The sequence below is a fragment of the Dinoponera quadriceps genome, unplaced genomic scaffold (genome assembly GCF_001313825.1).
Source record: "Dinoponera quadriceps isolate SergipeBrazil2010 unplaced genomic scaffold, ASM131382v1 scaffold589, whole genome shotgun sequence".
NCBI classification, from domain to species: domain Eukaryota; kingdom Metazoa; phylum Arthropoda; class Insecta; order Hymenoptera; family Formicidae; genus Dinoponera; species Dinoponera quadriceps.
In genome coordinates, this window is record NW_014554985.1 from 488,186 (window position 1) to 504,569 (window position 16,384).

At 43.3% G+C, this 16,384-nt stretch overlaps 1 protein-coding gene across 3 annotated transcripts in view; it reads left to right on the plus strand.

Annotated features, from left to right (window-relative positions):
• The window catches only part of LOC106742765 (limbic system-associated membrane protein-like), a 105,781-nt gene that overhangs the window by 74,368 nt on the left and 15,029 nt on the right, over window positions 1-16,384 (plus strand). Inside the window, exon 1 of one of the 3 annotated variants that reach the window (XM_014616011.1) lies at window positions 6,589-6,700. The exons of the other annotated variants lie outside the window; for them this stretch is intronic. Within the exon in view, the coding sequence (XP_014471497.1) occupies window positions 6,604-6,700 (97 nt within the window). The 5' untranslated portion in view covers window positions 6,589-6,603. Of the gene's footprint in view, window positions 1-6,588; window positions 6,701-16,384 lie in introns of those variants that run through there. 3 annotated transcript variants of the gene reach the window in all.

The following is a 16,384-nucleotide window of genomic DNA, read 5'->3' on the forward strand; positions in this document are numbered from 1 at the left end:
TGTCGCTCTGCTGACTCACGATCGTTCTCTTGAGAGATCTTTCACTCTGACACGACCGATTACCCGTGCCGGTGCAGCCTCTCGCTTTTACTTTAACCGTTGATTTCGCAATTCGTAAAGACACTTCGAGCAAACGAGTGGAGAAATAGAACGGGACAGAAAGAGAGAGAGAGGTGGGGAGAGAAAAAAAGAACATCGAATGTACGTAGGCGGCCGCCGCCGCTAATGATTATGCGAGACGCGCATCTCACGAGGCGAGTCGCGCTTCCATTTAAATAATTCCGTCAACGAGTTGCCTCAATTCGTCCGCTTATGCAGTCTGATGATACCCCCTAAATAACAGCGAGCATACCAAGGATTCAGAAGCAGGAAGCGGCTCGTTCCCGACGTATCGTCTCAACGACGTCGTCGTCGAGCGCAGAAAAGATTCTACGCGGAGCACTTGAGAGAATCTCGGTACCACGCGCCTCCTTCGCGCCCCCGATTTGTTCAGCATCGTCGATAGAACGAGCGACGATTATCCCCCCCCCCCTTCCTCTCCCTCTCAGTCCCTATGCTCATCGTTAATTAATTTCTCCGTCTGGCGATCGCGCGTCCGAAGCGCATGAATCATTAGCAGGCCCGCCGTCGTTCTCGGTTCCATCGATTTCCACCGTCTGAATCGTTTTTGCGTCGTGTCGTACCATTCGCACCACCACTCGGCTACACCAACATCCGGTGGGGTTTTCTCTCTCTTCCTCTCTCTCTCTCTCTCTCTCTCTCTTTCTTATGCCCCGAAACTTCGTCGTCGACGACGACGACGAAAGGTTTGCTATTAAAGGCGAACCGGCAAACATTTGCCGGGCCGCTCCGAGTCCACTTTATCATCGTCATCGCTGTAACGTCCCCTTGCCGGTTCCCATAGAGTCAATAAAAAAGCGCGCTCGGGTGGCAGAAAAAAAAAAGAAGGAAAATCGTCGAATTCCACGGGTGGTCGAGGAGTCGAGCACGCTCTCCTATCTTTCATCTAACCACCGGCGCATTATTATTCGCGCCGTGAGACCTGTTCGTTCTCTACGAGTTTGTGCCGAAGCCCGGTAGCGAACGGGCGCGGTTATAAACTCTTCTTCTCCTTGGAGGAGGAGGAAAAGGAGAAAGAAGCTCTCCTCTCAATGGCGTCAGCGTTCGGCTTTTTTTTACCCACACGATCTCACATCTTTTCGCCCTGACCCTCGTTTATAATAATGACATAATTATGCCGGTCTCTCACGCGCGCGCGTACGATGCCTACCGATTTACCGGCGTGTCGGCGTGCGTCTCTTCTGCCTCTCCAATACCTACGCTATTAACGAGGAAAAAATTCGCGAATAAGTCATCTATTTTTGTTTTTTATTCATTTATGCGCGGGAACGCTCTCGTTATATTTATTATCGTGAGATTGAAAGTCTACAAGAATAAATAACACGTGTCGGATGTCCACGTTTAGGGTATTTAAACGAGCACGGTCGACAAAAATGGAAATTCGAGAAGCGGAATTAGGAATTAGAAGCGTAATTAATTATTATAATCGCCGCGCGATTCGATCTTATCTTTCAATTTGATCGCCGTTTTGCCAGGCATACACGTGGATACACACGCACACACACATTTAATGTTGCGATACTACTGATATAATACTGGTTGCCGATATTTTTCTTTCAGTACTGGGAATTTTTGTGTCGATATTATTTTTCAAAAATTCAAGGAGACGAATTAAGAATCAGGAGCGCAATTAATTACTGTAATCGCCGCGCGATCCGATTTTATCTTCCAATTTGATCACCGTTCCGCTAGGCACGCACGCAGATACACACATACATGTATACATACTGAGGAATGTGTGATACTACTGATATAATATTGGCATCGATATTTTTCTCCCAATATCGAGTATTTTGATATCGTTATTTTTTCCCGTCATTTATATTCATATAGTACTATTTTGATTCGATATTCTTTCGTTTTTAATTTTCTACTCAGTCGATTTTCAAGATATCATGTATTTTTGAAAATTAACATCTAACTTATATTTTAAATCTATCTTTTCTCCTAATTTCTGTTACGTTAATTCTACGATTATTTACTGATTGTTGAAATAAAAGGAAGGAGTCCGGACATTTCTACAAGTGTGCGGAGTCGATCTAGAGTGTCATTTTGCGCGTGTATTGTTTTATTTACATGTGTACCGCAATAATTTTCGGCATGCGATTTCTCGCTTCTGACATCATTAAATAAGGACAGTTATAGCGAGAACACAGGAGCCTTAACACATTCTTTTTCACATCACGAATCGTAGAAAGTCTAGTGCAGAAGGCAGAAATATCTTTGTACCACTATGCTTCTGATTCCGCTCCTCGAATTTCCATCTTTGTCGATCGTGCTCGTTTAAATACCCTAACGTGGATACACGACACAGTAAGATTAATATGCGTAGACGCACGAAATCCTTAAAAGAAGTTTGCAAGATGAACACGTCCCTGCATTTCATACTTCCTCTAATTTCAAATTTTTTCAATTTCTGATACCAGTCTCGGTATCGATATTTTCGTTCTGATACCGGTATCACTAACGATATCGGTGATTAACCACTCGTTTCAATATTAGTATCGACGCTTTCACGATACCGCAACGTCCCTCTCATGCTCACCGCGTGAGATTGTCGCTCTCGACAGACGAGTGGCGGACGGAGTTTCTTCCGCGACGAGAGACATAACAATCTCATTGAGAAGTCTCTCGGTGCGGAAGATTCTGAACGAAACTTTGTATCGGGAACGGTACAACGACTTCCATTGAAGCACGTACGCGACGACGATGGCGGCGGCTTCGTGAACGGGGCGAACATATTAGGAGACAATAATCCTCGAATGCACGCATCTGCATTCGTCGCGGTGAATGAGGCTGAAAACGGGTGGGTGAATCTTCGGCATGTAAATGCGTACGCACACGAACGACGGCATAATGGGGACCGCGCGTAAAGCGGCAACAACCGGTTGCATAAGCGGAAGCGCGCGTTCCTCTTCGGCTCTGCCGGCCGAAGTAAGTTATGCATTCGACTGCGCCCGCGGATGCGGGAGGGAGGCGCGGGAGGAAGCGAGGGGGTGATTTATAGCGGCCAGAGGAGCGCTGCGAGAACAAAGAGCCACCGGAGGATCTTGCCGTATACAGATGAGCGAAAAAAGCCAGTACCTCCGAGGATTAAGATTTAAACGGACCGGCGCGCCACCGGATCGACGATTCCGACCACGTCGGCGGAAAAATCCGTCGAACACGCATGCCCGGCCGCGATATTCTCGAGCGACGCGACGTGTTACGAGGCTCTCTTTCTCTCTCCGTGAGGGATGAGTTATGCCGAGGGAACATTCGGGACGAGTGTTATTCCTGCACGCGCGGTTGGCACGCGCTGCCTCGTTTCGCGTCTACTTCAAGTTGCGGAGCTGTGTATATCGACTTCGTGGATACCGAGAGAGAGAGAGAAAGAGAGAGAGAGAGAGATCTTATTCTGGACGCGCGTCGAACGCTAAGTGTGCCTTTCTGGTTCTTAAGCTGAAACAGCGTTACACGTTGCGCTCGTTGCGTTAGAAAAACGGAACTTGGAGTGAGAAGGGCGCATTTAGAGGTCGCAATGCGTTTAAAATTAGGAGTCCGGATCTCTTCAGATATCCGGAAACGAGCGGAGGATCGTGAGAGGAAATGAAAAAAATGAAGGAAGAGGGAATGAAAATCTCTAGTAAATATTTACTTTTAGGGGAACATCTTATCAGACACTGATTTTGATATATATTGTCAAAATTACGCTTCTGAGCAACCTCCACTATGAAAAAGCCGGTATAATTGTTTAAACAAAAATTATACGATAAAGAAATTATACACACATATATACACAGAAAAGAAATGTAAAGAATGTTGTGTTAAACTTGACACATTCACGTTTCTCAAACGATCCACGCAAATTTTCGTGTTGATTTACCATAAAGTGAATATGTTGAAAAGTAATACCAATATTATGTCAAAAATTCACACAAAATTAATATTTATAATATGTTAAACTATATCAATACTGAAGTATAAAACGTGTTATTTTGACACTTACAGATGTTATTTTAATATTTCCACATGTTGAATATCGACTCACCACAAAATATTGAAATAGCATAAATACAATATGTTAAATTAATATCCGGTTATATTAAAAATTTCACTGACCGACTTTAACACAAGTATTTTTTTCACTGTGTATAAAAAAATCAATATTTATTATTCATTCATTTATTTATTATTTACAAGCAAACTTAACGTTATAGTAATGATACAAAAGTATGAAAAAAATCAACATTTATCGCTCATACTTATTATTACTCATATAAATTAACACTCGGTTATATTAAAAATTTAACTGATCGACTTTAACACAAGTACAGATCTTTTTCACTGTGAAAAAAAAATCAATATTTATTATTCATTCATTTATTTATTAGTTATAAGCAAACTTAACAAACCAACGTTATAGTGATGACGCGTACAAAAGTATGAAAAAATCAACACTTATTGCTCATACTTATTATTACTCATGTATGTCAAGGTTAGAGTCGTTCTGAGGTGTTCCCCTAAAAGTAAACATTTACCATCTCTACTGTAGAATAGAATCTCATTGTAAGACCATTCGCGGGCCGCCCGTTTTCGTCTAACAATGCCCGATAATAAGCATCTATCTTCCTTGCGAGCCGTAGTATCGGTGATACCACGGGTCTGCGTACAACACGAGGACGGACTCGCCGCCAGTGTAACAGGTCGTCTTCGATAATCCGCGGGACGTGCTCGGGACGAAGGCCAGATTCATAGAGGCGCGATGTAAAGGTCAGTGTTAGTGCGATCGTTAGTAAATCGATAAACGTACGATGGCATTTCTCTCGCTCCGTTCGTTCGGTTCGGCGTTCGGTGGAACGCATAAAGTGGACCAACCGGTCAATTAGGGCACGGCTCGTGAAGCGGAGCCGGTGTGTGAGGAGACACTTGAACACAGGCACGCTCACGTCGTTTTCCCGCTCTGTATTAGAACGACCCTTGATATCGATCGAGCGAATAGAGCCTGGATGCGTCTAGATGCGCGATAAAGGTCAATGAAACTGTTTACGATCGCGTCCCCTCCCGCTATCGGCTTCCTCTCCCGCCCCCGGGCGGTGCGTTCCGCGGCGGCCGTCGCGGCCGGCTTTCCAGTAAGGCCCGTTTCGCCATATGTGAAACTCGACAAACTGGTCGACGGGGTCGTCGCGCGAATTATTCCGTTCGCCGTGTGGATACTATATAAATTTGAAGAACCCGTCCCGATATGCCGTCTGTCGACTTCCAATCAGACCTCGTGACATTCGCCGCGTCTTATGTCGGTACCACTCGATCTCGCGATTGCCGTGATCCGTTTCTTTCGAAAATTAATCTCGGTCGTGACTCCCGTGATAATGATACCGGAGAAACATATTGTCATTTTATCGTGTTGTGTGTTGATGATACTTCTGTGAAATTGACCTCATTTCTGCGAAATTTGAAAAAAAATGAGTGGAGTACTGTTTGCCTCCCTCCTCCTATCTAAAGAGTTTTAAATTTAATTAATTAATTTAGTGAAAATTCCCTCGATTAAAGTGGTCACAAAACACCATATGAAAGTTAAGTATAAAGGTTGGTCGTAAGTTGTCTTAACGGCGTAGACAAGAAGGATTTACTTACGAACAATTGTGAACGAATTGTGTATCATATCATAGGGATGCTGATATCAAAATACGTAAATTTTGTTGTTATAACTTGTTATAACTTGTTTTGTTCTCATAGAAATTTAAGATTTGTCCACCTTTGAATGCGTTAAGATCAAAAACCGAAAAGTTGCAGCACTTTAAAAGTTTCGTACGAAATTTTCTAAGTTCCTAAAAATGATGTTTTTTCGGAATTTTGGTGTTCTTTTGAAAGTTCTGGAGAGTTCCGAACAATTCTACTTATTATTCTTAAGAATCGATGCGTTAAAATTTAAGATAAAAAAAGAACGATATTTTAAAGTTACACAATCATGAAGTCGGTCCTTCCTTTCATATGATATTTTGACCGCTTTATTCGACGGAACATTTTGTAAAATCGATTAAGAACTTTAGTACTCTTTGAGGAGCAACCAGAACTTCGCTCATTTTTTTCAAATTTTGAAAAGTGGAACCAACTTTATAGAAATGTTGCAATACGTGTTTTCTGCATCGTACAGAGTTTACGAGAAATAGACTTGTGGATAAGTTATTAATAAAAGTGCACCTTCTATTTCTCCTAAAAAGGAGATGTGAAACAATTTTCTGCAGAAGAAAGCAAGATAATTTCGGGAACGTCGGGCATCTCTCCCTTTCGATTAAGCGGTCGAGCAACTTGTGCATATAACGTTGAACCTTCGGCGACCTTGCGACTTGTCCGAACGCCAACGTAATAATTTCGCTGACCGATCAATTAACGCGGTCCACACGGCTAAGTGACGGTCAGCACAATTGTCGGACGGTGCATCGATCTGCGGTGTCAAGGAACCGGAGCACCGTTGTCCGTCCGTGCGAGGGCTGTCACGATATGCCGCGACGGTCTCATCGAGGATTTACGGGAATCCGCGAGAGAGTCCCTCGTCGAGCATGTCGCCTCGTGATTTACCGAAGAACTTCTCCCGCAAGTAGGTCAATCGTGACTAACCGCGATGTGGTGTATATTGTGTCGCGGTATGTCGTTCTAGTCGATTCGCGTCTCGTCTCGTTTCGTCTCTCCGTCGAGAGTGAAAGAAAACACGTGCTAATTGTGCGATAAAAAAAAATCAAATGAAGAAACAAAGTCTCATGATTACGCAAATTTTCTTGCGAAAACTGCAGTCGTGTCAGATTGAAGAAAATCAAGTCAAATCTGCAATCTGATATGAAAGTTTGACGTAGAAATCTGACATTGAAATTTGGACTAATGCTGTCAATTCCGACCGCTTGGATATACGAATCGTTAAAAATTCGTATGTTAAAAATTTAGTAGAAAAATTTTAACGTAAGTACAAAATATGTTTTACAAAATATGTGACAGGTAAGGACGTTTAAAATTAATCGTGTAATTATTATTACTGAAAAACCCATTTACTGAAAGACTCGGTACTACTCAGTTAGTCAAAATTGACAGCACTAATTTGAACTGCAAAATTGAATCTGACACTCGAATATGACAATTTGAACAACAAAATTTAATCCACGGTGAGACGTAGTTTCTTGAATGATACCTAACGGTTCATCTAAGTACATGATACGTAATTCTACCTCTGGCGGAAGGTTAATACATGCGTCGGGTCAGCTTTACGGTCGGCTCGCTGAGCGAAATTTCGAGCTTGCTTTACCTAAGCGGGAGATAAAAAAAGAACACGGGAATTTTGCTAGAAGAGTCGGGGCAGTCAGTTGACGTGTATACAACCCTGGGATCGAGTTCGTTTAACTCGATCCGAGTTTGTTTCGACTGATCTTTTTCCCTGGTGCACCACGATCCATTAGAGTCCATTACGGTCTCTCCATTACGGTCCCGGGGGTGAGTACACGCGCTCGCAATTATTATAATTATCCGACCTCTAAATCGCGCGGCGCGCGCGATTAATAACGAGCGGGAGAGCGTTAAGCGAATGAGCACGATAATTGCGAGCACTCGCGCGCGAACGTCGCGCGATCGCAGAAAGCGAAAGTCGAGTGTCTACTGGCGCATTTCCGCGGGGAATCGAGGTATGTATTGCAGGTGCGTATTCTGCGAACGTCCGGAACAATTAAGCGAATGAACGATTGCCGTGAGAGCTTGAGGAGAGCCGGACGACGGATGGGTGGAGGAGGAGGAGAGCGTATCCGCGGGAGAATGATCACGGGCGCGGGCGCTCTCCGTCTCTCTAATTGCGATGATAATGACGACTCGCGCGGTAATTAAGGATGGCTAAGTCGAGAAACGTCGGCTCACGACGATGACATCATCTAATGGTACGGCGCGGCACGTGGTTGGACGCGACACGGTACTCGCTACGACAAATAAGTACCGTGACCAGCGACGATTCTACCGCGCATCGGTGTGTGTGTATGCGTGTGTATTTGACGAAAAAGGCGAGGATGGTGTGGCAAAGAGAAAGAAAGAAAGAGAAAAAGAGATACAACCCTCCAGTTAAAAACGTAGTTCATTCGACGTCAAATCAACGTCGAAAATCCAATGTCGAAGTTTAGATTCGACGTTGTTCGAAAACGTTTAAATATTGACGCGTCTCCGACTGTAATTTCAATATCGTTTCAACGTCGAATCAATTCATTAATCACGTCTTAAAAGGAAGAAGGACTTGCTCTGCAAGCTTGAACCTCGGAGATAGAAATATATTTACAATCTTGGATTTAGAAGTGAAAAAATTAGAAAATACATATATAAAGAAAATATATAAGGTAACTGCTGGTATTTACGCCGCAATCACTATGTTTTATGTTACGTTATTGTGTTATGATTTCAGTTTTTTCTTGTTAATATTCTTTATTTCTCATTCTTGTATCTTAATCAACTTTTTACGCACATTTTACAAATTACTGTGTCATTTTACGTCTTATTTATAAGTATTATTTGTCAATTTTTTAGAAGCCACATATCCCACCCATGAATGGTCATATGTCTCGTTTTTATGAGATATGGCAGAAATGTAAGGGTTTCTAAAAGTTTTTCTGTTAAATATAACAAGTAAATATTTCGTCCGACGCATACGGTCGCCGAGCACGGCAAACGTCACGTGCAAACACACACCGGCCGGGAACGTTCAATTCAGTCCGTAATTTAGCGCTGCTAAGCCGGCGGCCGCGAAACCGTTGCACAGCGTGTCCCACTCTGAAGCGCGGAAGCGTGAATCGAATTTGACTCGACGTCGATTTTTATTTCCAGTTCTTTTACAGTAGTAGACAATATATAGTTTTTATTTGTATAGTTCATTTGCCTTAAACATAAATAATACTTGATAAATTAAGTTTTCTTTAGATGCGACATATATTAACGCAGTTACTCTATATTACTGTATAAATTTTGTACCTATACATATTGACCTTCCAAATGCTTTTTTTTGGAGGAGGAAATCAGAATCCCTTATTTCTGTCCCCAGGATGCAAGTGAAAGTCTTTTCGCTTACGCTTTGCTACATATCACCAACCTGAGGAGGCAAGAACAGAGTTGGGCAAAATAGGAAGTTTGATTCAGTATTTTCGAAAATTGTTCAGCATTTATCGTTGATATTATGATTACTTTATCTTATCGACTGATGATAATGATCAAGGATAACAATAACAGCCAATTTAAACAAACGATACGAATTACGAAAAATCACAAAGGTCGATATTGCAGCAAAATAAATAAATAAAATAAATGGACTTTCACTGAACTCAACGGGTGATCAATCGTTTCGACGTCGAATCAAATTCGATTCACGCTTCCACGCTTCTGACACGCTGTGCGACAGTCTCGCGGCTGCCAGCTTAGCAGCGCTAAATTACGGGCTGAATTGAACGTTCCGGTGTGTGTTTGCACGTGACGTTTGCCGTGCTCGACGACCGTGCGCGTGGACGATCTCGTCGGACCTGCACTATCGTCGCTTGAACCCGCGCCGGTAGACGCGATTATCGCTCATAGATCTTAAGGTCGTTCCTCCGAGAGTCACGTATTTTCCTCTCGCGCCGTTCCCCATCGTCTTCCTCGTTATCTTCAGCAGCCGGTTCAATCGACGTTACCTGACCGCGCCGACGTCGATTTGAGCGCGAGAGCGTAACAAGGTGCGCGCAAAGCGCGAGGCGGCGAGGTAACGAGAACGCGGGATTTTCGAAATGAGTTCGTACGCTCATTTCTTCCTTCCCTCGAACGGCGTGTGACGCCTTGATAATTGATAAAGCCTTGGCGGGGTCAATTATATGACAGTTAACCCACATTTCCCGCGGACGCTGTTAATTATGCCCCCGACGCGCGCTCAATTCGCGGGCGAATCGAGAGAGCGTTTGATTTACAACCGCGTGAGAGACGTAAGTCGTGAGGTAAAATTTATCGCGCTTGCGTCGAGAATACGCCGGGAGTGATTCGTCGTCTTGACCTCGACTCGTCTTTTCAATGGTGTGCCGATCGAAAGCGGCGACACTCGAGGCCGCTGAAGCTCGTTTAATTTTTTACGAAAACGCAACGGCTGCGCTGTTGCTGCCTTTTCTCACTCTTCTTTTCCAGCCCGAATCGATGTAATATCTCGGGTTGAATTTCGACGAGCATTTCGTTGACCGGCGTGCGGCGGAGGACGTGCACGGTAACGCGATACGGTGGGCGGAGAGGCGAGAAATATCCTCCTCCTCGCGAGAGATGTGTTTCCTTTTATACCGATGGTAATGAAGGAGATAATGCCATTATACGTTGCGTCGGCGGTGTCGGCGGGATATTCTTCAACTCGCCCCGACGGATACATTCGACGGAGTAATCCTCCGCTGCGTTAGTCACAACAACCTGGGAACCACGTGTAACTTCGTCGACTCGTTTAAGGATGTATCGCCCATAAGTCAAAGTAACAAAGAAATCATGAAAAAAATTACAAATTGATCTACGTCGCGTTTAAAAGTGGCACCAAATTTTGACAATGATTCAGAGCCCGGATTATTCCACTTTAAAGGAGGTTGAAAGGTGAAATGAGTTTGATAAGAAACTTGCACTGTGCATACATTGAAATATTATCTGACTCATTGCTCGTGCAATTAGAAAAAGATTGACCATTCGACAGTTAAGATAAAATAAAAAATTTCAAAAAAAGTTTTTAAATCGAATAACGGTAAGATTTGTAAGATCGCTAAGTATTCTTTCGACGTGATGATATAGAAGCGAAACGCAACGGGGAATAAATAGACAGGGGGTGAAACGTGAGACGGAGAAGTGATATTATGTCGTGCAATATTTCCTTTCTTTCTCGTGTAACGAAGCGGCAAAAGCGAGACGCGTTTTGAATTTACCGTTAAAAGTCATCCGATGAAAAGCGTTAGATGAAGGGAGAGAGATACTTGAATAATCGAACGTATATTTTCTCATGGGTGCATCGCGCGACCGGCGGCCCTGTCCTTTACGGCGATCACGCCCAGTGAGAAGATTAATGTTATTCACAGCAACATCTCGTGTTCCCTGATATCCGTAACTATTCGGTCACACGCGCGCGCGCATACACACACACACACACGATGTAACATGGTCATCTTTCTCTCTATGAGCTGAGTCACTATTTAACGATCTTTTAAACCGCCTGCGATACAGAACGCGCTGCTTTCTCGACCCCTCGATAAAAGACGTAGGAACAAATGGGACTAATAATATCCGACCTACAAGATGAATGGAAATTATCTGTACATCTCGTAAGAAGCACGGAAGAAGCAGAAGAAAAAGATGCTAACTAGAACCGACGGATTATATTGTAATGTAAAACACGATTTACGGAAGAGAAAGATTTACGTTGGAGAAGTGTATTGTGCAGCATAGTTGCGTAAATTATGTCACATCATTTAATTCGGCGTGTGATCAATCTATTTTCAACATTTATTTCGGCGAATTAATTTATTCTTCACAGATTTCAAAATGATTCGTTTCATTAAGTTCATTGTATTTGACTAAATTTCAAATTTATCACACGCGGAATTAAATGCCGGCTTATCGTCTATATTTTGCAGAAGTCTTATAGTAAAGTAACGGTCCCATTTATGAATTGAATCCCAATTTCAGGTCAAACTTAGTTCATTAATGTATTGGAATAGTACACATCATGAAAATATGGGACAAATATTTTTTATATTCTTTAGTTCATTTACTGTATTCTAAGGTTACATTCAGAAATATTGTAGCTATTTAAGAAAAAAAATGTAGGATATCATTTACTTACCTACTGCATATTATATTTAATAGAATTATAAAAAAAAAATTGCTGTATTTCTTAAAAAATCTAATACCTCGTATACTTAATATGTTTTTTTCTCTCGACTCAAAATTGAGTAAATAAAATATCCTATAACAGATCCTATGACGGGTAAACGCGACATAATTTACTGACCTATAATTAGGACTTACACATTAACATTTCTAATTATTATTTTTTGTTTTAAAATCAATCAACTTGAAATCGCACGATTTTGTTTAAAATCCATTATGTTTATTGTTGACATTGATATTCCTAGTTCCTTTTAATATTCAACCGTCGAATTTTTGTAAATGAACGAAAGTTACTCTAACACTAAATGACCCATAATTAGGACGGTTACTTTACATTAATTTAACAGAATTCAGATTTCCTCGATAGACACGAGAGAACGAAGGGGACGAATTTTACGAGTTCGGGAAGGGATACGAGGTAATAGTCTCGTGAATTGCGTTTGTATGCTCCCAGCTCGCGGCTAACAGTGATTCGCCGAAGCGTCGTCGCTAAACAAGGGAAAGTATTAAATCCTGCAGGCGATACGTGTGTAGGGTTAAGCTTCTGCGTGACGGGAATGCGGGATCGCCGGCATACTGCGAATATCAGGTTCATTGTGCCGCGAGACAAAGATCCACCGCGGAAATCGTCAGCCGATCGCGTCTGCCGTAGTTACGAGCGATCGTTTTGCGATCCTTTCGGAGCAGTTGGGCGTCCCGAGGGAATTTTGACGAGCGCTCAACTAATGACCCCCTGTTGGTCGCCGGTTAACGCGCTGTTTGTTGTTGGGAGTAGTAGTATTTGTTCCGATCAAACGTGTTCGGCGAGGGGGGTAGATATCGTTGTGTTTAATTGGCAAACACTCCGAACAGGCGGCGATAATCGAGGATATCTGATGAAAGACGCTTTCGGAACCGCCTGGAGCGAGCTGGCGCGTCCCGTTGCGCGGGCTGGATCTAAATCGGGCACCTTTGCTCTTGATAAAAATCCCGCAGCGATACATACGGCTTCCAATATCGCCGCTCTTCGCGCTGCGTTCACATCAGGGGTGGGTGGATGGATGAAACACGCTGATACATTCGAATTAAAAAGAGACCGTCGATTTGTCTAATTACAAAAGAAATAAATAAATAATAACGACCACACGTTATACATCGTGTTTTGCGATCATCTTGGTCATAAAAATTATCACTGATTAAAGTCAAATATCCGAATTATTAATTCTGAGATTAAGAACCGCGATCTTGACGTTGAAGTAATATCGTGGGCCTCTGACGCCTACAACACGAAAATAATTATAAAAATTATGGTTTTTTTGCATTTTTGAATTAATTTATTAAGTTCGTTGCCAATTTTTATTTTTTGCCTTCGTATACTGCTTGCCGCCAGGAAACCAGTTATCTCGTTGAATCGAGCTGATAATAGCAGTGGTCGCACGTGGACCCAACTTTTTTCTGAGTACACGAAAGAAAGGGTTTCTATGAACTTAGTATACGTGTTTGATTTTTTTAAGAATCTTTAATATTTCTTTAACATAACGATTGCTGCTGAGAGTAAGAAGCACGTGGCGCGCCAACGTTATTACTGCCTTCCATATGACACCCCCCCACTATCCAAAACATTGCAGACCCCTCACGCCGCCGACGGGCATGCAATTTAAAAAGGCTCGTTTATATTTGATCCACCCTCGTATTTATATGGTTTGAGACACCAAACAATCTTGTTTGTTGAATCAAACATTCGTTTGCTTGCTTCCAAAAGACAATTTTGTTCCAATTAAAAAAATCTTATTAAATCCAAAAAAATCCTTTCTTCTGCGTAATAAAGGAATAAGAGTGCGATACAGCGTCTTGCACAAAACATGAGAGAGGGGATAAGCGAAAAAAAAACATACATAAGCCTCGTAGGGGCTTAACATGTTACTATCAAGCTTAACACTAGAACTACCACACCAGTCAAAATGACTGGTTTTACAACTTCATTATAAAATTTCTACTTCATGTTATATTTTTTTCCGCAATGATGTAAATAACTTTTACAGAGATAACTAAAGGTGTAATATAATGAATTTCATTTTTTTTTTGGTACATTGAATCAAAATAATTTTGTAACATTGCTACTTATACCAATACTAGTCATTTTGATTGTTACTTTTCAAAGTGGAAAAGTATCCTATAATCTGTTTCCCGAACCCGACACCGTTGATTAGATATTTAGATGAGATATTTAGATGGATTTATCAGCTCTTTATTAGAAAATTTTACCGCACGCCACGGCTTATCTGACGATACAACATAGACATATGAACATAGCCGTGGTGTAACGTAACAATAGCATCGATGTTTCACGCGGTTAAATTTTCACCAAAATTTCAAGCTTTTATTGGAATTTTGTATGCACGGGGAGCATACGAAGCAAATAATTTGAAACTATAATATTTATGGAACAGAAAATGGGGACCACACTTCTTTTCCGACAAAGTTCCTACCAAAGTTATCTCCTCGCACCCGCTCGTTACCACGCGTGTGACAATCATATTTATAGATTTCGCGCGTGATGTACCCTTGTATACATCTTTTTGTCGCGCGACGTCGCCGAGCGGTGGTGTGGAAACAGCCTTAAGGGGACGACGACGGCGGAGCATCCGCGTGCGCGTTATCTTCCCGCTTGGCGCGCGGCCAGTGTCGTCCCTTTTGCTATTTCTCCCAACGGCGTTATATCCCTTGCCGCGGTTATTTTCGCGTGGCGGCGAACTCGACCGGCCGACTCGCTCGCACGCTCGCTCGCTCACGAGCAATAACGGATTATTTCGTATCATTCGCCGGAGGTTGCGCAACTCCCGTTCGCTCTTCATCGCCCGGCGATGACGACGGTCTTCCTTTTGGCGACGACGACATCCGTGTCCGCCCTTCGGAAGACACTAACGCAATTCATTAGGGGAACCGCGACACGCGCCGGACGTCGTCGCGCGTACGCGCTCGCGAGAACTGGGACGTAAGTCATTTCGAGAGAGCCGCCGCTCTCAGTTTTATTGCGCCGGAGTCGTTCACCTGTTCGACCCTGTTCGGCCGGCGAAGTTCGCGCGATGTCGGTGTGCGCTTTCCGCGACGGTCTCCTGATATTCCAATATTATTAGAACGTTCTTCCGACCGGCCGACCGGTCGTTCTTTCTCCAATAATAACGATCGTCTAGCTCGATCGCCTTCGATGATCGTTATTATTAGATAAGCCGTTCCCCCGGGTTCTCCCTCGCGAAAGGAAGTTACCTCGTTATTATTTCTATTTCTTCCTCCCAACGAGAGAGCGTATACCGAAAGTGCCCCGGCAGCGATCGATAATAATAATTACAAGCGTCCCAGTTAATAATCTCAGTTATCGTTCGCGATTTTCTTCACCGTTTCGGTGAGAAAAAGAAAAGCGCGTTTTCTTCGGGATGTTTTTCTTTTCCAGGGAGAAAATACATTTTTTTTTCCTCACTGAGAAACGGGATGAAGAAGACGGAGGAGTTTTCTTCGTGTTTCGTTTTTTCTCAAGGAGGAAAGAAGTTTCTTCTCGCCGAAACGATGAAGAAGAGAAAACGAGGAAGAGAGAGAGAGAGAGAGAGAAGTTCTTTCACTCCGGTACCGCGACTGGAACAAGTCGCTGAGAACTCGCAGGGACTCGACACGGCGCCGGGTCAATTCGGCCAATGGCACTCCCCGCTTTTATTATACACGCTCCAACACCGCGATGCGCGACCGATACACGGAGTCGCGTTGCACATTCCGCCGATGTTGTCCCCACACATACAGAAACACACACACGTGGTCTCGGTTGCGACGTCCCTCTTCGCGGTATTCGTATGCACACGCACACACCCGCGTGCAACTCGATGCGCGCGTATACGTACTCGAGTATGTGCACACATCTGTGTGTGTGCGTGCCGTAAGGCTCCTCTCGGAATAAGAGTGCGTGCCTCCTGGCAATAATAACCATTAAGGCGTGAGAGAATGCGGGGGCTGACGTCACCCATTCAACATTCGTGATACATCGAACGCTGTCGGTCGCAGCCTTCGAACTATCGTTGCGAGTCCGCGTATTGACGCAACGTCGATATCGCAACGTGGAACTCGATCGTTGCGAGGACATCTACGAGGGTGGCGGTCGGTATCGATTCACCCTGGACGACGAGGGGATGGAAATTAAAGGGAGGTCTCGTGATACTTTCTGATACGCACCATTCTTAAAGGAATCGTACTTGTCCTTCGGGAGAAAAGACTATGGGCGCAACTAGAGTCCCTCAAGTAAGAGTAGAATCTTGCTGACTTGCTTCTGATCGGTTTAGTTTCTTATGCGTTTGAAAATGACGGAATTGGGGGATTATCAATTAAGTGACTTTATTTAGAACGAATTTTTTTTTTAATGAAATAAGCG